This window comes from Pan paniscus, chromosome 2 (genome assembly GCF_029289425.2).
Source record: "Pan paniscus chromosome 2, NHGRI_mPanPan1-v2.0_pri, whole genome shotgun sequence".
Taxonomy (NCBI): Eukaryota; Metazoa; Chordata; class Mammalia; order Primates; family Hominidae; genus Pan; species Pan paniscus.
This window is the reverse complement of record NC_085926.1, coordinates 47,642,921-47,666,923: the sequence shown is the minus strand read 5'-3', so window position 1 is coordinate 47,666,923 and position 24,003 is coordinate 47,642,921. Positions and strand designations below refer to the sequence as shown.

The following is a 24,003-nucleotide window of genomic DNA, read 5'->3' as shown; positions in this document are numbered from 1 at the left end:
CGTGATCCTGGCTCACTGCAACCTCCACCTGCTGGGTTCAAGCTATCCTCCTGCCTCAGCCTCCCAAATAGTTGGGACTACAGGCACGTGCCACCACATCTGGCTAATTTTTGTATTTTTAGTAGAAACGGGATTTCACCATGTTGGCCAGGCTGGTCTTGAACTCTTAACCTCAGGTGATCTGACTGCCTCGGCCTCTCAAAGTGCTGGGATTACAGGCATGAGCCACCGCGCCTGGCCTGTTTTACTTTATTGAAAAATCTTAGAGATGGATATTCTTTGAACCACTGACATGCAGAGTACAGTACTTTCATACCTATTTCAGTGCTGTGACTTTACTATGAAAACCTTACTGTTTTTCACATTAATTTTTTTTTTCCCTTGACAAGGGGTCTCGTTCTATTGCCCAGGCTGGAGTGCAGTGGAATGATCTTGGCTGAATGCAATGTCTGCCTCCTGGGTTCAAGTAATTCTCCTGCCTCAGCTTCCCAAGTACCTGGGATTACAGGCATGTGCCACCACACCTGGCTAATTTTTTTATTTTCAGTAGAGATGGGATTTCACTATGTTGGCCAGGCTGGTCTTGAACTTCTGACCTCAGTTGATCCACCGGCCTTGGCTTCCCAAAATGCTGGGATTACAGGTATGAGCCACCATGCCTTGCCAATTTTTAGGAAAAATATTAGGAAACAAAAATATTAAATGACTGGGCCCAGTGGCTCACACCTGTAATCCCAGCAATTTCGGAGGCCGAGGTGGGAGGATAGTTTGAGCCCAGAAGTTTGAGACCAGCCTGGGCAATGTAGCAAGACCTCGTCTCTTCAACTGATAAAAAATTTAGAGAAAAAAAAGGAAAGAAATGTTTTACAGTTGAGTCTTTGTCATACCTTTTTACTTGCAGTTGGTTGTTGTTTGTTTTGGAATTGGACTATTCAAAATTTTTTTTTTCCACCACTGTCTTATGGTGCTGAGGACTCTTCATATTCTCTTATTTTAACCTTTCCAGAAGATATACTTACATATTTGCTTTCCCTGAATATATTTTAATCCAAGGCTTTTTTGTCATTAGGAATATTCCAATTTCTACATTACGTTATTTAACTGGCCAGTTCATACCCATTTCTGTTCAGATTTATTTTGTTTGTTTATTCATTTATTTTTAGGAGGTTATATAGAAATGGATATTTGTTAAAAAATTAAGGGTTGAGCATGGTGGCTCAAGCCTGTAATTCCAGTACTTTGGGAGGCCAGGGTAGGTGGAGTGCTTGAGCCCAGGAGTCCAAGACTAGCCTGGGCAACATGGCAATACGCTGTCTCTGCAAAAAATACAAAAATTAGCTGGGCATGGTGGTGCGCAACTGTAGTCCCAGCTACATGGGAGGCTGAGGTGAGGGGGATCAATTGAGCCCAGGAGGTTAAGGCTGCAGTGATCCGTAATCACTCGAATTTGGGTAGTGGAGGTTGCAGTGAGCTGAGATCGCGCCACTGCACTCCAGCCTGGGTGTCAGAGTGAGACCCTGTCTCAAAAAAAAAAAAAAAAAAAAAAGAAAAAAATTCAACTTCAGATTTACTGTATCATTCAAAGGTGTATATCCTTTAGATTTTTTTCAAACTGCTATTACATACTCATAAGGTGTTTAAGCTTCTCAGTTTGATGCTATGGAGCTTCTGAATGGAAATACAGTTGTAAGGAATAGGATGGCAACAGAGAAAATTAATGTTTAATTCATGGATTTTTTCATTTTAGCATGAGACAGAATCTCATTCTATCGCCTAGGCTGAAGTGCGGTGTTGCGATCATAGCACACTGTCACCTTGACCTTCTGAGCACAAGCTATCCTCCCGGCTCAGTATTCTGAGTAATTCGGGCCACAGACGCACACCTCTACATCCAGCTAACTTTTTTTTGTTTGTTTTTGTAGAGACAAGGTCTTACTATGTTTCCCAGGCTGGTCTTGAACTTCTGGGCTCAAGCATTCCCCCCGCCTCGGCCTCCCAAAGTGCTGGGATTACAGGTGTGAGCCACCGTGACCAGCCTAATTGATGTTTTAATTTTAGATTATTTACTTATGCCTCTGATGCTTTTACTTAATCTAGTACTGATAATTTAGGTGTTTTTTTCTTTATGATAGTCTATTTTATTAAATTGGTAGTTACTGTATGCAGGCTTACTTTTGTTTGTTGATCTTAATGTCTTGCAACTTTACTGAACTTGTTCATTAGGTCTGGAAGCTTTTTTTATGCATAAAATTGTATCATCTGCAAGCTGGGATAGTTTTTACTTATAAAGGTTGACTTTTTTTTTTTTTCCTTCTTTGAGATGGAGTCTTACTCTGTCACCTAGGGTGGAGTGCAGTGACATGATCATGATTCAGTGCAACCTTTGCCTACCGGGTTCAAGCAGTTCTCATGTCTCAGCCTTCTGAGTAGCTGGGAGTACAGGCATGCTCTACCATACCCAGCTAAATTTTTGTATTTTTAGTAGAGATGGGCTTTCCCTGTGTTGGAGAGGTTGGTCTTGAACTCCTTGCCTCAAGTGATCTTCCCGCCTCGGCTTCCCAAATTGCTGAGATTACAGGCATGAGCCATGGCACCCAGCCTAGACATTGACTTTAAATCATGTTGCCATCTTGCTTAACATTTCTTATGACATAAAGTTATCTTCTGTTTATTTTAGAGATTAAGAATAATTCCCATAATGCTACATTTTCACAGGATCGTTTGGCCTGTCTTTGTATTTTGTCAGTTTAGTAGAGTGTATTTCACATTTTTCCAGTAGTTATTGAAATACATTTCTCACCTCAAAACAGAATGTGAACAGTAGCAGTTTTTAGTTGTGCAGGGTTTCAGCATGTCTGTTATAGCATAGTTTGAATAACTGATAGCCGATATTTCCATTGATGATATATATCACCTGAAAGGTCAGGGAAAGTTTCTTGATTACTGGTGTTCCTGGATGATTAATGATATTCTTTTTATTTGCTCTGAACTAAGGATATGCTGTTGTCTTTGTGTGTGGAGATTCACCTTTTGCCAAGGATTTGTAGAAACTGAGGAGCAAAGATAGCTGATACTTATTTCCATTTACTTCTTCCTAGCCAGTCAGAAGTCCAGAAAGAAGAGATAGAAAAACATCAGCTAATGCTCGAAAGAGGAAACATTCGCCTTCGCCTCCCCCTCCGACACCAACAGAATCACGGAAGAAGAGTGGGAAGAAAGGGTAAGAACTATTACATGATTCAAAGGGCATTAAAACAGGCTGGACGCGGTGGCTTACACTTATAATCCCAGCACTTTTGGAGGCTGAGGTGGGCAGATCAACTGAGGTCAGGAGTTCAAATCCAGCCTGGCCAACATGGTGAAACCTCGTCTCTACTAAAAATATAAAAATTAGCTGGGCACGGTGGTGCGCGCCTGTCATCCCAGCTACTTGGGAGGCTGAGGCTGGAGAATCACTTGGATTTTTTTTTTTTTTTTTTGTATCTAAGTATGTATTGAGAAGCAGGACTGGTAAGAAGTTTAAGACCTTATATTCACCATGTTTAGTGTCTCATTTTCTGATTTTACCACTTGTCCCATTTGTGATCAAATAAGCTCATAGAAGAGATGAATATGTGGCTGCTTGATGTTCTGCAAAGCATGGCAGTACAACGCCTGGTTCAGGGCTACACTTTTGTACTTAGTGAGCTTTGGTTGAATGAGGATTACGATTTCTACTGAATAGATTGTTTTGAGGGTTAAATGAGACTTTAAAGCCTTTGCACATTGCCTGGCTTTAAATACACACTTAATAAATGGTAAATAGTACTTAATAATTAATTGGTATATATTAAGTTACATAATTTCTGGTTTGCCTAGCTTAAAATATTTTCATTATAATTCTTATTGTTTAGACTTAGCAAGACAATTATGGTTTGTAAATTGATTATTTTCATGTGACAGTCAACTTTTTGGATGTTGATTGAAGTGTAAAGATACAATTGACATCTCTCCTGCAGCTTCCTTATATAGACTTTCCTCTCTACCCTAGTTGGCATTTCTGTTCCCAGAACATGCCTTGAATCGTATTATTTCCTGAAGGGTAGTTATGACAACACTCTTACTAATAGAAGTCTTTAGGGACATTTAAAAACCTCTTAGTTTCATATATTATTAAGCAAGTTACACTCATCAAAAAACCTTTAAAAACTTAGTTTTTGAGCCCACACATATTATGACATGAAAATTGAAATTATAAAAATAGATTTTTCGTTAGCTGTTTATGGGGTAACTATTTTTTACAGTTCCTTTTTTTTTTTTTTTTTTTTTTGAGACGGAGTCTCGCTCTGTTGCCAGGCTGGAGTGCAGTGGCACAATCTCAGCTCACTGCAACCTCTGCCTCCCATGTTCAAGCGATTGTCCTGCCTCAGCCTCCCTAGTGGCTGGGACTACAGGCTCGTGCCACCACGCCCAGCTAATTTTTTTTGTATTTTTAGTAGAGACGGGGTTTCACCACGTTGGTCAGGATGGTCTCAATCTCCTGACCTCGTGATCCACCTGCCTCGGCCTCCCAAAGTGCTGGGATTACAGGCGTGAACCACTGTGCCTGGCATACATTCCTTTTATATATGTTTAACATTTCATCTTTTTTTTTTTTTTGAGACAGGGTCATGAGCCACCGTGCCTGGCCTACATTCTTTTTATATATATTTAACATTTTATCTTTTTTTTTGAGACAGGGTCTTGCTCTGTTGCCCAGACTGGAGCACAGTGGTGCGATCTTGGCCCATTGCAGCCTCCATCTCCTGGGCTCAGGCGATTCTCCTACCTCAGCCTCTGGAGTAGCTGAGACTACAGGTGCGCAATACCCCACCCAGCTAATTTTTGTATTTTTTGTAGAGATAGTGTCTTGTCTTGTTACCCACACTGGTCTCCAACTCCTGGTCTCAAGCAATTCTTCCACCTCGGCCTCCCGAAGTGTTGGGATTATTTGCGTGAGCCACCACACCTGGCCTGTTTCTTACATTTCTAATCTGAATATTGTTGTTGCTGTTCAGAGATTTTGGAGCTACATGAGATCTTTGCAGGGAGCGCACTGTCAACTATAATGAGATAAAATGGGGTGCCAGGACACCAGTGGTTATTGAACCAAGATGTGATCTCTAGGAGGCATGAGGCTCACAGTGGTGACATGTACCCTCTACTCTGAATATAACGCATACCAGATTGAGTTCTCTAAAATATATGTATGCATGTACTTTAATGGAATACATTTGCCTTGTAATGACCATGCCTTTTCTCATTTTACATTTCTCCTTAGTTATGTTGAAAATATACTTAGAAAATATTTTGAAATCTGTTTTCCCAACTTTTGTTTCATTCATCTGCACTGTATGTTTTCTTCCCCTTTAAGTATTTTATCTCTCTGCTGCCTTTAGGTTTATAGGCTTTTAAAAAATCATCATGCAGCACTTGTCTTTCAAGTTGCCTGCTTGGCCCTCTTCCAAGTGTACTCTCCTTCCTTTTGTTTAAAAAATAAATAAATAAAGGCCGGGTGCAGTGGCTCACGCCTGTAATCCCAGCACTTTGGGAGGCCGAGACGGGCGGATCACGAGGTCAGGAGATCGAGACCATGCTGGCTAACACTGTGAAACCCTGTCTCTACTAAAAATACAAAAAAAATTAGCCGGGTGTGGTGGCAGGCGCCTGTAGTCCCAGCTACTCAAGAGGCTGAGGCAGGAGAATGGCATGAACCCAGGAGGCGGAGCTTGCAGTGAGCTGAGATCGCGCCACTGCACTCTAGCCTGGGTGACAGAGGAAGACTCTATCTCAAAAACAAAAACAAAACTCATCATGCGATTTTTATTTGGAAAAAAATTTTACTTTATGTATCCTATTCAACCTAAGCCAATGTCATCCCTCAAAGGGAACTTTGAGCATTCGCTTTGCACTGTAGAACTCAGGCTGGCCCAGCATGCTGTTTCAGACAGCTTTTTCTCCATTTCCACTCTCACTTCACAGTGCAGTTTAGATTGCTACCCAGTACTTCCCAAAGCAAGTGTGTTTTTCTTTTCTTATACCTTTTGGCCATTATTCTACATCCTGAAGCATTGTCTTTCTTTATTATTTTATTTATTTATTTTTGCCAGACAAGATCTTGCTCTTTGGCAGAAAAAAATAAAAAATGATAACAAATAAATTAGGGGTTTAAATTAGTATAATAACATCTGCTGAGGAATAAATGAATAAAAATAATAATTAAAACAAGACAGTGCTTCAGGATGCAGAATAAAGGCTGGAGGGCAGTGGTGCAGTCATGTAACCTTAAAACCCCGAGGTCAAGCAGTCCTCCTCAGTGGCTAGGACTACAGGTGCGTGCCACCATGCCCGGCTTAGCATTAAAAACTTTTTGGAGGCCGGGCGTGATGGCCCATGCCTGTAATCCTAGCACTTTGGGAGGCTGAGGTGGGCAGATTGCCTGAGCTCAGGAGTTAGAGACCAGCCTGGGCAGCATGGTGAAACCCCGTCTCTACTAAAAATACAAAAAAAAAATTAGCCGGTGCGTGATTGAGCGCCCTTGTAATCCCAGCTACTGGGGAGGCTGAGGCATGAGAATTGCTTGAACCTGGGAAGGAAAAGATTGCAGTGAGCTGAGATAGTGCCACTTCTCTCCAGCCTGGGCAACAGAGCAAGACTGTCTCCTACCCCCGCCCCCACCAAAACAAAAGAAAAGAAAACAAAACTTTTTGGGCCAGGAGCCAGTGGCTCTTGCCTGCAATCCCAGCACTTTGGGAGGCCAAGGTAGGAGGATGGCTTAAGTTTGAGATCACCTGAGGCAACATAGTGAAACCCTGTATCTAGAATAAATTAGAGAAAGAAAAATAGTCTGGGCATGATGGTGTGCACCTATAGTCTCAGCTACTCAGGAGCCTGAGGCAGGAGGATCACTTGAGCTGAGGAGTTCAAGGATGCAGTGACCTGTGATTGCACCACTGCATTCCAGCTTGGACAACAGAGTGAGACCCTGTCTTAAAATTTAAATTTTTTGTTTTTTGGTAGAGATGGGGTCTCGCCCTGTTTCCGAGGCTGGTCTCGAACTCCTGGCCTCGAGCAATTCTTCTGCCTTGCCCTTCCAATGTTCTGGGATTACAGGCATGAGCCACCACACCCAGCCCTTACCTCTTAGTGAATTGTTAAGCAATTCTCAAGGTTCAGCTTAACTCTGACCTTCAGTCCTTACAATCTCTCTATGATGTATTTTCTTGGTACTTTTATTCGTTTCTCTGCACTGAAATATAATACTTCTATCGTATTTCTCTCTGTATGAATCATGTTATGTGAGGTAAAGATTTCTGTCCTATATCCCTTGTAATCCCTAAAGGTAAAGAATCATCACTGGGGGTTTTGTTTTTTTTTTTGAGCCCCCTGACATTTATTAGTTTTAAAATTAATAATGATTTGATTGAATTTTTGGTGCAAGAGCAGTGGAAGATTTTATACAAAAGAATTAGTACTATATTTAGGGATTCTACTTGTAGTTCCTGATATTTGGATGATAAAAGGGCCATTAAAACACAATGGTACGTATCTTTGATCACATATGTGATTGCTTATAATCTTAGAATATATCATATTTCCTTAGCAGTTGTTATTTTATTACACTAATTTAGGTCCCTTTTGTGATACTGCCCGCAATTGTCTAGTAGGATTTTTTGCCCATTTTTTATGCCTGTTAACTTTTATTTTTCTTTTATTGGCTGGTTAGATGTAATTTGGGGGAAGTTATCTAATTTTTTCTTTTTAATGTTTGACTTTTTTATTTTTAAAAAATTCTTTTAGATGGAGTCTCTCTCTGTCACCCAGGGAGGAGTGCACTGGCGCCATCTCAGCTCACTCCAACCTCCACCTTCCGGGTTCAAGCGATTCTCCTACCTCAGCCTGCTGAGCAGATGGGATTACAGGCGCCTGCCACCATGCCCGGCTTATTTTTGTATTTTCAGTAGAGGCGGGGATTCGCTATGTTGGTCAGGCTGGTCTCAAACTCCTGACCTTAGTGATCCACCTGCCTCGGCCTCCCAAAGTGCTCTGATTACAGGCATGAACTACCGCGACCGACCTACTGTTTGTCTTTTAAAGTGATCTTGAGCATATGTTCTACAAATAATGAAGGTGTACAACCTCAGAAACTGTTTGCTATCAGTAGCTATAATCAGTCTTGTTTATATTTCATATACTTGTATGTTTTAGCCAAGCTAGCCTTTATGGGAAGCGCAGAAGTCAGAAAGAGGAAGATGAGCAAGAAGATCTAACCAAGGATATGGAAGACCCAACACCTGTACCCAATATAGAAGAAGTAGTACTTCCCAAAAATGGTTTGTATTCTTCTGCATGAGAGTGTTAGATTTAATTTAGTCATTCTCAGCAATACCATGGGATGATTCATTGCTTGCTGTGGGTCCACAGTTCTCGACTTTCAAGTATGAATAGATTGTCCCTTTTATGGATATCTTTTTTTAATTTTCTTTAATCATTTGAGTAGTTTTACTCTTTGTTTATAGAGAAAACTTACAGCGACCAAAAACATCTTTAATTTAGTAATGTTTTAAAATTAATGGTTTTTAAATTGCAACAGAATCACATTCATATGAAAAAGTGGAATACGTACCTATATATAGTTTAACTTATTGAAATCTCTAGGGAATGCTTTATGTGAATGCAAATTTGAAGTTCTCTGGTAATGAATTTCTTCTAAGTGTGATGAACCTTAGTTACCAGTTATGTAAATTCTGGCCTAACTTCTATTCAATGTAATTAAATTCAAAGTGGGCTGGCCATGGTGGCTTATACCTGTAACCCCAGCACTTGGGGAGACCAAAGCAGACAGATCACTTGAGGTCGGGAGTTCAAGACCAGCCTGGCCAATGTGGTGAAACCCCATCTCTACTAAAAATATAGAAATTAGCCAGGCATGGTGGTGCGTGCCTGTAATTCCAGCTACTCCGGAGGCTGAGGCAGAAGAATCATTTGAAGGAGGCTGCAGGAGGCGGAGGTTGCAGTGAGCTGAGATCATACCACTGCACTCCAGCCTGGGCGACAGAGTGAGACTCAGTCTCAAAAACAAAAACAAAAACCAACCCAAAATGTTCTTTATTGATAAGGTATTTTTTATTGACCATTAAATGTTTGTGTCCTCAGTGAGCCAGTGATCACATTTTCAAAAAATAAGCTCTAGCATACTTCGAAAAGTAAAGACCTATGATAGGCATTTTATGATTTATTAGCCTTCTTCACCCATCTTTGTGGGAGCAGCTTGTAAATAAGAGACTATATATAATCAGTTGGTGAATTACAGGTCTCATACTAATCATCCAAGTTTATAGAATTTCACTGAAATCTAGAAAGTGGAGATTTAAAATTTGGGGACTAGAAACTAAGTCATTAAAGTTATTGGTAGGTTTTTTTTTTAATATACTTTATTGAAATGAAATAACAGGAGGAATTAGAACCTTTTCTGGTTATTAGGAGATGAATTACAGTTCTTCAAAACAGCCTAAGATGAAGGATTGTAGTAAATTCTATCTCTTTTTTATTTTACTATTCTGTGAGCATGAAAAATAATGAAAAAGTAGAAGAAAAAGATCTAGGATTTAGATTAAGATGTATATGAAGCATATAACCATCTCTCCTGCCCTAAACTTGTACAGTGACAGACAGAAAAGAGTATTAAAAAAAAGCCTAGGAAAACCAGAACATTATTTTTCATTGTTGAGAAATTTGTAAAATATAGGAAGCTATCTGGATCTAAAAGTAAGATGAGTTACTAAAACTCAGGAAGTATACAGTTAAAAATAGGAGAAGACTATATGGTTTATATGGCACTAAACAGAGCAATTGATAAGTCTGTATGATTTATCTGGCACTAAACACAGAGCAATTGATAATTAAGATGGGCACTGGGTGTATATATGTATATACATAGATATATACATGTAGGGCAATATATGTATATACCTATGTATAGACATATAGAGCAATATACATATGTATAGACATATAGGGCAATATACATATGTATAAGATGGGCACTGGATGTATATATGTATATACATATGTATATACATACAGGGCAGTTAAGAATACTAGGAGAAGCTAGACTCATCAGTGTTGGTCTGTCTGTATTTTGCACTCAGCTGATGGTGTGTTGTCTGGTCGAAGGCTAAAGCACTAACGCTGAAGGTGACAAAGATGCAAGGAAAATGTCCCAAGCAGTTCTTGAACTCCAGATGGAGGGATTAAAGGATAAAAAAAATAATAAACAGGAGAATTAGTACTTGTCCTTTTTATTGGTTTTCTGTTTTCTAGTGAATTTATAAATTTAGCATTTGATTTTTCTGAATTTAAGTATAACCAGTTCAAGCCCCTATTCACAGTTGCTTGGATTTTCATTTTCTTAACACTTTTTTTTTGGAGGACAGGTACTCTTAACTTATCTTGTGTCCTAAGAAATTTTTTGCCTATATTAGTGTTGCAAATGTGTTTTTCTGTGTTTTCTTGTAGAAAGCTTATGCCTTCTGCTTTTATAGTTAGGTCTGTGACCCAATTTAAAGTTGTTTTTGAGGATGTTATGAATTAAGGGTTGAAGTTAATTTTATTCCCCACATAGGTATTTAGTTGTTTGTATACCATTTGCTGAAAAGACACTACTTCTCACATTGAACTATTTTGCTGCCTTTGTTGAAAATCATCACACATGTCTACATTTAGATTCAGTATTCTATTCTAACCATCTCATTGTACTTAATACCACAGGGCCTGAGTTATTATAGTTTTTTTTTAGTGAGTATTGAAATTGAGTAAACTCCTTCAACTTCTGTTCACATTTTTCAATATTGTTTTTGCTATTATAGCTCTTAGGTTTTCCATGTAAGTTTTAGCACCAGCATTTAATGTAATTTTTCCTCTTCTGTGGTTTGTATGTTTTATTAGAGGTCTTTCACATTTTGTTAAATTTATATCTCATTTTTTTTGTTACTGACAGTGTAAATTTTTCCACTTATTTTTTCCTAGTATGTGGAAAGAGAATTAATATTCCTTAATTTTTGGCCATGTATTCTATTGCTTTTTTAAAAATCATGTATTCTGGCACTTTTTTGTAGATTTCTTAGGATTTTCTATTACACAAACCTCCAATTATATTATACCTCCACTGTAATTTTTAATAGCGGTTTAGAAAGCAGACATTTTTGCTTTTTTCTCTGTCTTCGAAAGAACACATTTATATTTTACCATGGTGTGTGATATCACACAATAGATGTTTCATCAATTTCAGGAAGCTTTCTTCCTGGATTTTTCTGAGTTTTTATGAATGAATGCCAAATTTTGATACCGTTCTTCAGTATCCACTGATGTAATGATATTTCTCCTTTTAATCAGTTAATATTATTTAATTGTAAGATTTTTGTAGTGGTTGAATCAACTTTGCATTCCTGGAATTTACCTCATTTGATGACATTGTATTTTTTTTTAATGTGTTGGCTATATTTGATTGTTTAATATACTTTAAAAGGATTATTTTAGTCTGTATTTGTGGAGGATATTGATCTTTTTTTTTTTTTTTTTTTTTTGAGGCGGAGTCTCGCTCTCGCCCAGGCTGGAGTGCAGTGGCGCGATCTCGACTCACTGCACGCTCTACCTCCCGGGTTCACACCGTTCTCCTGCCTCAGCCTCCTGAGTAGCTGGGAATACAGGTGCCCACTACCATGCCTGGCTAATTTTTTTGTATTTTTAGTAGAGATGGGGTTTCACCATGTTAGCCAGGATGGTCTCGATCTCCTGACCTCGTGATCCGCCCGCCTTGGCCTCCCAAAGTGCTGGGATTACAGGCGTGAGCCACTGTGCCCGGCCAGATATTGATCTTTAACTTTCTGTTCTTAGCATTTTCTCATCAGGTTTTGCTGTCATGGTTATGCTGGCCTCATAAAATGAGTTTGGAATTTTTTTTTTTTTTTCCCTTAAGAGTCAGGGTCAAGGCCAGGTGCAGTGGCTCACACCTGTAATCCCAGTATTTGGGTAGGCTGAGGCGGGAGGATCACTTGAGGTCAGGAGTTCAAGACTAGCCTGGCCAACAAGTTGAAACCAGAGCTCTACTAAAAATACAAAAATTAGCCTGGCGTGGTGGCGCATACCTGTAGTCCCAGGCTACTCGGGAGGCTGAGGCAAGAGAATCGCTTGAACCCGGGAGGCGGAGGTTGCAGTGAGCCACGATCACGCCAGGGCACTCCAGCCTGGGCGACAGAGCCAGACTCCATCTAAAAAAAAAAAAAAAAGTCAGGATCTCTTGCTCTTTCGCCCAGGCTGGAGTGCATTGGCAGTCACGTCTTGCTGCTCACTCAAGTGATCCTCCCACCTCAGCCTCTCGTTTCAGCTGGGATACAGGTGCTCACCACCACATTTGCTTAATTTTTATTCATTGTAGAGACACGGTCTTGCCATACCGCCCAAGCTGGTCTCAAACTCCTGAGCTCAAGCAATCTACCCTCCTCAGCCTCCCAAATTGCAAGCTACCATGTCTGGCTTATTTTGTAGTTAATTCCTAATTAAAATCGATGGCAGAGCTGGACATGGTGGCCTTTCCCTGTAGTCCTAGCTATTCAGTGAGAGGATTGCTGGAGACCAAGGACATTGAGGCTTCAGTGAGCCATGATTGCATCACTGCACTGCAGCCTGGGCTAAGGAGTGAGACCCCGATTCAAAAAAACCCAAAATCATTCACTGAAAATCTAGTCTTTCGAAATTTATTCACACTTGGCTGGGCGCGGTGGCTCATGCCTGTAATCCCACCACTTTGGGAGGTCAAGGCGGGTGGATCACCTGAGGTCAAGAGTTCAAGACCAGCCTGGACAACATGGTGAAACCCTGTCTCTACTAAAAATACAAAAAAAAATTAGCCGGGTGTGGTGGTGGGTGCCTGTAATCCCAGCTACTCAGGAGGCTGAGGCAGGAGAATCACTTGAACTTGGGAGGCAGAGGTTGCAGTGAGCCGAGATTGCACCGTTGCACTCCAGCCTGGGCGACGAGTGAAGCTCTGTTTCCAAAAAAAAAAATTGTTCACACTTGTTTTATTACACAGCATATAGTCTACTTTGGTGAACCTTTGCTTATACTACTTGAAAAGGACATATGTTGTGCCATTTTTGAGTCTAGTGTTGTATAAATTTGTTTGTGTTTTGTTTTGTTTCTGAGACAGAGTCTCGCTCTGTTGCCGAGGTTGGAGTGCAGTGGTGCAATCTCAGCTCACTGCAACCTCAGCCCCCAGGATTCTAGTGATTGTCCTGCCTCAGCCTCCTGAGTAGCTGAGATTATAGGCGCCCGCCACCACGCCTGGCTAATTTTTTTTGTATTTTTAGTAGAGATGGGGTTTTGCCATATTGGCCAGGCTGGTCTCGAACTTCTAATCTCAGGTGATCCACCCACCTTGGCCTCCCAAAGTGCTAGGATTACAGGCACGAGCCACCTCGCCTGGGCCCCCCCACCTTTTTTTTTTTTTTGAGACAGCGTCTTGCTCAGTCACCCAGGCTTGAGTGCCGTGGCATAATCTCGGCTCACTGCAACCTCCGCCTCTTGAGTTCAAGTGATTCTCATGCCTCAGCCTCCCGAGTAGCTGGGATTACAGATGTGCACCACTCTGTCTGGCTAATTTTTGTATTTTTATTAGAAATAGGGTTTCAGTGTGTTGCCCAGGCTGGTCTTGAACTCCTGACCTCAAGTGATCTGCCCACCTCAGCTGCCTAAAGTGCTGGGATTACAGGCGTGAGCCACACTGCGTCCAACTTTTTTTTTTTTTTTTTTTTTTTTGAGACAGAATCTTGCTCTGTTGCCCAGGCTGGAGTGCATTGGCATGATCTCTGCTCACTGCAACCTCCGCCGGGTTCGTGTGATTTTTCTGCTTCAGCCTCCCTAGTAGCTGGGATTACAGGTGCCTTCCACCATGCCCTACTAATTTTTGTATTTTTAGTAGAGACAGGGTTTCACCACGTTGGCCAGGCTGGTCTTGAACTCCTGACCTTAGGTGATCCGCCTGCCTTGTCCTTCCAAAGTTCTGCGATTACAAGCATGAGCCACCGCGCCTGGATGACAAAGTAACTTTTATTCAACCACTACAGGTACAGATGCTGAGGGTGAAGTAGAAAACAGGCATTCAGTTTTCCAGTGTATGATTTTATGCATAATATAGCATTGTTTTAATTGAGATATACTTCACATAACATTAAATTAATTATTGTAAAGTACATACTTGCATTGTCACCCAGACTGGAATAACAGCTATGCGATCATAACTCACTGCAGCCTTCTCCTCCTAGGCTCAAGCGTTTCTTGTGCCTCAGCATCCCTGGTAGCTAGGACTTACAGGCATGAGCCACTACACCCAGTTATAAGGGCATTAATCCTGTTCTTGAGGGGCCTATCCTCCTGACTTAATTATTTTCCAAAGGCCTCACTTCTAAATACCAGGACACTACAGTTGGGTTTCAACATACGAATTTTGTGAGCACACATTTTTTCCCGTTACTATGTGTTTAGCTCATCAAATATGTTTAGAATCACTGTTACATAATTGAGGTTAAAATGTAAGAAATTTAGCACTTTAAACAGGTTTTTTTGGTAGGGGGAGAAAGTATTTACCATTTAACAAAGGACTAGAATCCTAAAAATGTATAAAGAATCTGAACCCCTTAGACTAAATTACATAGTATTTACCGTTGATTATGTCAGATTGGTAATTTGTTAGAAATAAATACATGGCCAAGAAGTCTGTGAACAGATGGTCAACCTCACTTAAGAATATGCAAGTTCTTCAAATCACTATTTGCATCTATAAGATTTTCAAAACCTAAAAGGTAGATGGAAAAGTGTGAAAGTTTTGAGGAATGAGTACTATCAAATGCTGTTGATGAAAGTGTAAATTAATGAAGACATTCAATGCAATTTGGCTGTGGTTTTTTGTTGTTGTTGTTTTTGAGACTGAGTCTTGCTCTATTGTCCAGGCTGGAATGCAGTGGTGCGATCTCAGCTCATTGCAACTTCCACCTCCCAGGTTCAAGTGATTCTCCTGCCTTAGCCTCCCGAGTAGCTGGGATTACAGATGCGCACCACCATGCCCAGCTAGTTTTTGTATTTTAGTACAGACAGAATTTCACCATGTTGGCCAGGCTGGTCTAAGACTCCTGACCTCAAGTGATACACCTGCCTCAACCTCCCAAAGTGCTGGGATTACAGGCATGAGCCACCTCACCTGGCCTTGGCTGTGTTTTAAAAATTTTTAAATGTGTACCTCTAGTTGCAGTGTTTTATTTTTAGAGTTTATCTTAAATAATTGCATGCACCCACAAAGATAATTACAAAAGAATGTTTTTGAACAGTGAAATATTCAGAATAAACATGGTTTCCATCAGTGTAGGGCTGGTTAACTTACAGTCCACCTATGGACACAGTGGACTTGTAAAAATGAAAGAAATGTAATGTAATTTAAAGTTCTTACATGGAAAGAAGGTCCGTGCTAAGAACTAAGCACAGTATTGATAACATTTACATAGAGTTAAAAAACTCTCAGGATATATTTTGACATCCATGTGGATGTATAAAAGATATTCGTTTGGCCGGACGCAGTGGCTCATGTCTGTGATCCCGGCATTTTGGGAGGCTGATGCGAGTGGATTGCATGAGCTCAGGAGTTCGAGACCAGCCTGGGCAACATGGCAAAACCATGTTTCTATAAAAAATACAAAAATTAACTAGGTGTGGTGGCATGCGCCCATAGTCCCAATTACTTGGGAGCCTGAGATCAAAGGATCGCTTGAGCCTGGGAGGTCAAGGCTGCAGTGAGCCATGATCGCACCACTGCACTCAAGTCTGGGCGACAGACTGAGTCCCTGTCTGAAAACAAACTAAAAAGGTATTAGTTCTTCCTTAATTTTTTTTAAAAGAATGAATGGATTAGAAGTGAGAATCAAAACAAATGCATCATAAACTTTAATAAAAAAACTTTTGTGGAAGGGATTGAAAGATTATTTTCATGTTTTGTTGAGTATTTTGTATTGTTTGCTTTTATGATGAAACTATATGGTGCTTGGGTAATGAGAATATAGTCTGTTAAATATTTCATAGCTGGGCTTACGATTTTTACCTGAAAGTGTATTGAATGGTGTTGCAGTTGTAGTGAGATGCATGTCGTTTAATCATGTCCTATTCTGTTTTCTTTCTAAAAAGAAGTACAACTTTTCCCACATAAACATAACTCTTTTTTTTCTTTTTCTAGTGAACCTAAAGAAAGATAGTGAAAATACACCTGTTAAAGGAGGAACTGTAGCAGATCTAGGTAAGCACCTAAAATCTATACACTGGTCTGTGCTTTCTGTCTTGAATATGTCATCTCCTTTGATAGTCTATTCTTCCAAGGTCTTGTTCTGTTGGTCAGGCTGGAGTGCAGTGGTGTAATATAGCTCACCACAGCTTTAAACTTCTGGGCTCCAGCGATTTTCCTACCTTAGTCTTCCAAGTAGTTCGGATTATAGGCACACACCACCATGCCCAGCTTGATACACTCCTTCTTTTCTTTTTTTTTTGAGACGGAATCTCGCTCTGTCACCCAGGGCTCACTGCAACCTCTGCCTCCTGGGTTTAAGTGATTGTCCTGTCTCAGCCTCCTGAGTAGCTAGGATTACAGGCTTGCGCCACCACGCCCAGCTAATTTTTGTATTTTTAGTGGAGACGGGGTTTCACCATGTTGGTCAGGCCTGTCTCGAACTCCTGACCTCATGATCCGCCTGTCTCGGCCTCCCAAAGTGCTGGGATTACAGGCGTGAGCCACCGTGACTGGCCGATACTCCTTTCTTAAGTGAGACTTGTGCTTAGCTACTACAGGATATTAGCTGTGGCTTATTCTTAGTGCCATTATGATTTGGTTTGCTACTGTTGTTAAGAGAGTTAATTTCCTGTGATCCATTGTTGCCATTCTTAGTGATCTCCCCCTCTTGGAGCATAATATTTTTCTACAAACTAGCGAAGGTGGTAATAATATAATTGAATAAGAATATGAGTTTTAAGGAAATAGTTCTAATTAAAGTACTTTTTCAAATGTCACTGAAAGAATTGTTTTTGTAACAGTATGCAAAATGATACTGTATTGTTAGAACAAAAATCTATGGAGTGTTAATACTTTGTAAGCCAAATTAAAGTTTCTAAGCAGTATAAAATGAGAATGACATCATCCTTTCCTAGTATTTCCAAGTCTTAGAGTACATTTTCACAAGTAAGGTATAATTCTTGAGTGATTTTGCAGGAGAATAGAAAAGAGTATAATCACTTGTTCTCCTTAAAAATTAAATAGGGGTAGTTTTAAACATCTTTGTTCTGGAGAGTTGTAGATGAGACATTAGGCTTGATTTCTTTTCTTCACTTGTAAAGGAGAACCTATTGTTTTCAGTATTTACTAAAATTTTGACTTTACGGAACTTTAAACCTGAAAGGGATTTTCAAGATCTCCTTTTTTAGAAAATGAGATGTCAGTTCTATCTTCTAATTAAGGAATTCTGTATTTGAATAAATTGCAGTCATTATTATCTTTTGAGACGGAGCCTCGGTCTGTTACCCAGGCTGGAGTACAGTGGCACGATCTTGGTTACTGCAACCTCCTCCTCCCGGGTTCAAGCAATTCTCCTGCCTCAGCCCCCTGAGTAGCTGGGACTACAGGCACGTGCCACCACGCCCAGCTAATTTTTGTATTATTAGTAGAGATGGGGTTTTACCGGGTTGGCCAGGCTGATCTCGAACTCCTGACCTCAGTTGATCCACCCACCTCAGCCTCCCAAAGTGCTGGGATTACAGTCGTGAGCTTTTGGGCCTGGCAATTACAGTTATTATTGATGGCAGATACGAGTGGGTATTTTGGAGAGTGATCCATCAACTGTAAATTTTTGTTCTCAGAGCTGTTGTATTTTGTTTTTTGTTTTGAGACAAAGTCTCGCTCTTGTCACCCAGGCTGGAGTGCAATAGTGTGATCTTGGCTCACTGCAACCTCCACTTTCCAGGTTCAAGCAATTCTCTTACCTCAGCCTCCCAAGTAGCTGGGATTACAGGTGCCTGCCACCACTCCCGGCTAATTTTTGTATTTTTAGTAGAGACACGGTTTCACCATGTTGGCCAGGTTGGTCTTGAAATTCTGACCTCAGGCGACCCACCCACCTCGGCCTCCCAGAGTGCTGGGATTACAGGCGTGAGCCACCATGCCTGACCAGAGCTGTTGTTTTAACTGCTCTATATTCTGCCTTATATGCTACCTCATCAAATATAGGTCTTTCTTTCATTCTTCAGGTCTCTGAAAGAGATTCAGGTGTTTGGTGTGGAGCATATTTTCTCACATCTGAAAGCAGGAAGAGAACATTTATTGAATATTACCATTCAATAATATTAGGGATATTATTAATATTAGGGATCATATATAATTTAATATTATCAGAAGTATCTTCCCATTGAGTACCAAGACTACTTTGGGGAATGAAATTCGTCAGACTAAAAATGTGTAATTTGAGTAATGTGAGAGATTATTAAGTCAAACTAACAGTTTCTAGTAAGAGGTTGGTTATGCTATGGTTTACCATTGTCCAACGGACCAAGTGTTTGTTTTTGGCAGCCTTACCTAGATTTCTTTCTGTTAGTTACTTCCTACATAAAAATAGTCACTATGCAGAGCTGCAGAACTCCTACTGGTAATTAATACCATATTATTTCACATCCAGAATCACCTATTCCTTGTTAGCAAGTATTTGTGACTAACTCACACATTAAGCCACCGTGTCCATCTCTGGGTGGCATGAGTAGTTGTCAGGTCTTGTTCTACATGTGTTTGCACTTCACTATTAAACTGTTTTGTTTTATTGATGAGGAAATGGAGATTTAAAGAGGTTCAGTAACCTCTTTCCAAATATTTTGCAGAACCCCGATTTGGGTCCTAGTCTTACTTTCCTGCCAATGCTTTGTATCACTGCACTTGGCTGTTGTGGTTTGTCTATTTTGCTCAGCCTTTATTCATGTTCATAGTGGCTTTCTGTTTTGTGAAGTTACCAAGCCAATCCAACTGGAGGCCCTTTGATTTGGTTTCTTACTTTTTGTGGAATAATTACCTTGTCTTTCTCATCTCTTAACATTTCAGCTTAAAGGCCACCTTTTCAGAGACACCAGTTTACTTGCTCTGAAGTGTCCACCTACCCACTTCCTCTCTAATATGTTTATGTTTATTCTTTGTATAGCATTTTTCAAAATCTGATAAATTTCTGTTTATTTTTGCTATATCCCGTACCAGCCACCAAAATTGTTGGTATTATAGGTGTGAGCGACTGTACCCAACCCTTTTTCTTTTCTTTTTTTTTTTTTAATAAGAGACAAGATCTTGCTCTGTTGCCCAGGCTGGACTTCTACTCCTTGCCTTGAGTGAGTCTCCCAGTTCAGTCTCCAGAGTATCTGGGACTGTAGATGTGCACTGCTGCACCCAGCATCCCATGTTCTTTTTGAACTTCATCATGCCTTACCTAGTGCCAGCGGTCACAGTAGTGATAAAAAGCTTAAATATCACAGGCATATAATAATGTAACTTGTTGTTCTTTAATACTACCTCTTTCCTATTCTGTACTGGCAGTTTTACTTTTCATTGTGGAAATCAACTATCTAGTTTACAAATTTTACCTGGGCTTTCTTTCATGCTAAGCCCTCTATCCTCAGAAGGCATTGTCTTACTAAGATTAGTAAGGGATTGGTTATCACCCGTTTTTTACTCATCATTCTTTACTCACTTCTTCTGGAACCCAAAATGTTGTTATTTTAGCAAAACTCAGGAGACAAGAATCGTAATCAAGTCCTGTATCTGTTATTAAGATCATGACTATGATATTAGCTCAAGTAGTAATTAATTATAAATTCCCCACTGTTTGAAATTTTTAATGATCTTTGCTTTGAATTTCTAATTACCTCTGTGCTTCTGTGTAGAATTCTAATTTAGTGAATTATTCAGAGTGATTTTGCTTTAATAATGCACTATTTCATTCCTTTTCTCTGTCCAGTATCAGTTCTTAGACCATTAATTTTCCAAATAACCCAAAGAACATTTACCTGTTTTTAAAATGAATTGTGTGTTTTGGTTTTGCAGATGAGCAGGATGAAGAAACAGTCACAGCAGGAGGAAAGGTAACAATTCAGTTAAGCCTGGTGTGAGAGAGCTTCTCTAAGGGTCCTGTGTACCGAACAGTAGAAGCACTGAATTGGACATAACCCAATTTTTGGACTATGAAGCCCTTCTGGTTTTTGAATTTTTTTTTTTTGTTTTTAGTTTTTCCCCTAAGGAAAACAAATACAATATAAGAACCATTTCTGGAAGGTGTTTTTGTTAGTTTTTTCTTTTGAGACAGGCTGTTGGTTCTCACTGTAACCTTGACCTCCTGGGCTCAGGTGATCCCCCTCCCACCTCAGCCTCCCGAGTAGCTGAGACTACTTGTGTGCAACACTACACCCAACTAATTTTTTTATTTTTTGTAGAGATGGAGTTTTTTATGTTGCCCAGGCTGGTTGCGAACTGCTGGGCTCAAGCAATCTGTCTGCCTCAGCCTCCCGAAGTGATGGCATTACAGGTGTCAGCCACTGCGCTCGGCAAAATACTTGACTTTCTTGGACCCCAAGATTTTACTTAGAGGAAATTTTTGTCCTCCCTGCTAGTGTCCCTCATGTGCTGTAATTTCTAGTTTCATACTCCCCTGGTTGCAAGGTAATATTCAGTGCCGACCACAGTATTTCAGATGTTATCCGACAGTGCAGATGAGCAGGGGCCATGTGTTGTCTTGATTTTTCTCACTGCCATTTCTATTGATGCAGTGTAGACTTTGAATCATACTTTGACCTTTCTTGAGCCTTATTGCGAGCTACTTCCTGCTTTATGAATTCTGCTGTAGCGATACCTCAATCATTATGCTTTTGGAACATGTTAGATTTAAGGTAGGATTTAATTTTTTAAAAATAAACGGCGTCTTGTTTACTCAGGCTATCATGTTTGACTGTGTGATTAACCCCCAATCTTCTTGAAATAATTTCCTTAACTTGCTGAATATAGATTTTTTTTTTTCATTTGCAAAGAAATTCCCTAAGATGATCTTTATTGTTGTATACATTCAAGGATGAACATATGCATGACAGGATTTCCGGAAAAGTATTTCAAGAAACTCTTTTCTTATGACTCTTCACCTGTATTGTTCTTATGATTAAAAAAAAAAAAAAATCAAAGTTATTTAGTCAAAGAGCCACTTCTTTTTGTTTTGCTTTGTTTTGTTTTTTGAGATGGAGTTTCGCTCTTGTTGCCCAGGCTGGAGTGCAATGGTGTGATCTAGGCTCACCACAACCTCCGCCTCCCGGGTTCTAGCGATTCTCCTGCCTCAGCCTCCCGAGTAGCTGGGATTACAGGCATGCACCACCACGCCCAGCTAATTTTTGTATTTTTAGTAGAGACAGAGTTTCACCATGTTGGTCAGGCTGGTCTCGAACTCCCGACCTTAGATGATCCACCCGCCTCGGCCTCCCAAAGTGCTGGGATTACAGGTGTAAGCCAACACACCCAGCCAAGAGCCACTTATTAGTGAACATTACCTGTGCAAAAATATGTCATTATTTAGAGTAAATAGAGATTGGCACCTATGATGTCAGCATTTTGGAAAGCTGAGATGGGAGGATTGCTTGAGGTTAGGAATTCTATGCTGGCGTGAGCCAAAATCCTGCCACTGTGCTCTAGCCTGGGTGACAGTGCAAGACACTCTTTTTTTAATAAAAAGTGCTGAGTGCAGTGGCTTACGTCTGTAATCCTAGTTCTTTGAGAGGCCCAGGTGGGAGAATCACTTTTAGCCCAGGAGTTCAAAACCAGCCAGCACAACACAAGGATACCCTGCATCAACAAAAACTTAAAAAATTAGCTTGGTGTGGTGGCACCTGCCTATGGTCCCAGCTAAAAAGGAAAGTCAAATTCCTTCATTTTAATGCCAAAGATAAGAGGATTTGAAGCCATATACCAGTCGTTTATATATCTTAAAAGGATTAGAGGTAGTGTCTCTAAAGCTGTCTCCCACAATGTCATCTTCCTTGTTGTTTTCTGATTGAAGTCATTAAAACTTATACTGTTGGCCTTCATTAATTGCAATGCCAGCCTCTTCCTGTTTTTTCTGAATAAGGGAAATTTTTTGTCTCCTAAATGATTTGTAAAGTCTGTAACACAAAAATGTATTAACTAAAACCAAAATAAAAACAGGTCAACATTGAGAATATTTTTTGCTAGCTTCTGTGATTTGGGAAATAAAATTTGTTACCCTTGTCATCGTTATTATCACATTTGTATTCAATATCATTTAAGTAATAACTAGAGTCCTTGGTGTTTCCATGCTTTAAATTTATTCCTTTTTACTATTCTTATAGAAACGGTTATAGGTAGTAACACTAGATCATCACTTCAAATACTGTAACAGGAAATTTAGGTTGAATTAAGAAAAAGGTAGAAATTAAATTGTGGAACCATTGTAAAAGAAAACTGATTCAAAATTTGGGTTTTTGCTTATTTTATTTTTTTTTTGAGGCAGGGTCTTGCCTAGACTGGAGTGCAGGGCAGTGGTGGAAACACAGCCCACTGTAGCCTTGACCTCCCATGCTCAAGCAATCTTGCTGACTTCAGCCTCTAAAGTAGCTGGGACTACAGGCATGTACCACTATGTCCAGCTAATTTCTAAATTTTTAGTAGAGACAAAGTCTGACTATGTTGCCCAGGCTGGTCCTGATCTTTTGGTCTCAAGTGATCCTCCTGCCTCAGCCTCCCAAGTGTTGGAATTACAGGCATGAGACACCTTGCCCAGCCCATAATTTGGTTTCTTAATAGAAAATAATTTCATTAGGTTACAAATAATAAAATCACCACAGAGAGAAAATTGTAAAACATTTCAATATCAAAAAAAGTATTTAAAATACGTTTAAATGTATGCAATAAAAATGTGTATCAAGTAAACATTTACTTCAGATTAAGTAAAACTGGACAAGGAAGAAGCAAGCTATTATGGAACGAGATCTGGGTTATGAGTTATTTATTTAGTCTAAAGTCCTGTGCGTTGAAACAGACTTTCTTCAATCAACTTGTTAATCTTATTATGAGAGACCTACCTTCTCTGCATTGATTCCCTCATCATCATAAGTGAGCAACAAAACCTTATCTATCAGCTGGCTACCTTGTACCTTAAATACTGTGAAAGGTTGTTTTTACTTGAAATTTGTTTTTCAGATATCTGATCGAATGGGGGAGCTTCATTTTATTTAACCTAACAACTGAAGTGTAAGAGATGTTATATATATCTCTCTCTGTAGTTCTTTCTTTCTTTGAACTTTGTCTTCTTTTCTATAGGAAGATGAAGATCCTGCCAAAGGTGATCAGAGTCGATCAGTTGACCCTGGGGAAGATAATGTGACAGAGCAGACCAATCACATTATTATTCCTAGTTATGCATCATGGTTTGATTATAACTGGTGAGTGGACCACTTCCATCTGTGAGCATGGTACTGAGCAGTACAAGAACTTTCCTTGAAATCAGGTTGTGCCTTTCTGCCCATGTTCCTTATCAGAAATTACTATCACTTTGGATGAAGGGAGATGGAGAGTGATTTTTATCTTTGGAATGTGTTTGTGTTTTTTGTTTGTTTGTTTGTTTTGTTGTTGTTGAGACAGAGTCTTGCTTTGTCACCCTGGCTAGAATGCAGTGGTATGATCTCGGCTCACTGCAACCTCTGCCTCCCGGTTTCAAGTGATTCTCTTGCTTCAGCCTCCCGAGTAGCTGGGATTACAGGTTCCCGCCGCCGTGCCAGGCTAATTTTTGTATTTTTAGTAGAGATGGGTTTCACTATCTTGGCCAGGGTGGTTTTGAACTCCTGACCTCGTGATCCACCTGCTTCAGCCTCCCAAAG

At 40.0% G+C, this 24,003-nt stretch overlaps 1 protein-coding gene across 2 annotated transcripts in view; it reads left to right on the top strand.

Annotated features, from left to right (window-relative positions):
• Positions 1–24,003, top strand: part of SMARCC1 (SWI/SNF related, matrix associated, actin dependent regulator of chromatin subfamily c member 1) — a 195,208-nt gene that overhangs the window by 72,434 nt on the left and 98,771 nt on the right. For both annotated transcript variants that reach the window (XM_008971765.7, XM_034956331.3), the window contains 5 exons: positions 3,099–3,220; positions 8,227–8,351; positions 16,295–16,354; positions 20,177–20,214; positions 23,447–23,568. In XM_008971765.7, the coding sequence (XP_008970013.2) occupies positions 3,099–3,220; positions 8,227–8,351; positions 16,295–16,354; positions 20,177–20,214; positions 23,447–23,568 (467 nt within the window). The remainder of the gene's footprint in view (positions 1–3,098; positions 3,221–8,226; positions 8,352–16,294; positions 16,355–20,176; positions 20,215–23,446; positions 23,569–24,003) is intronic.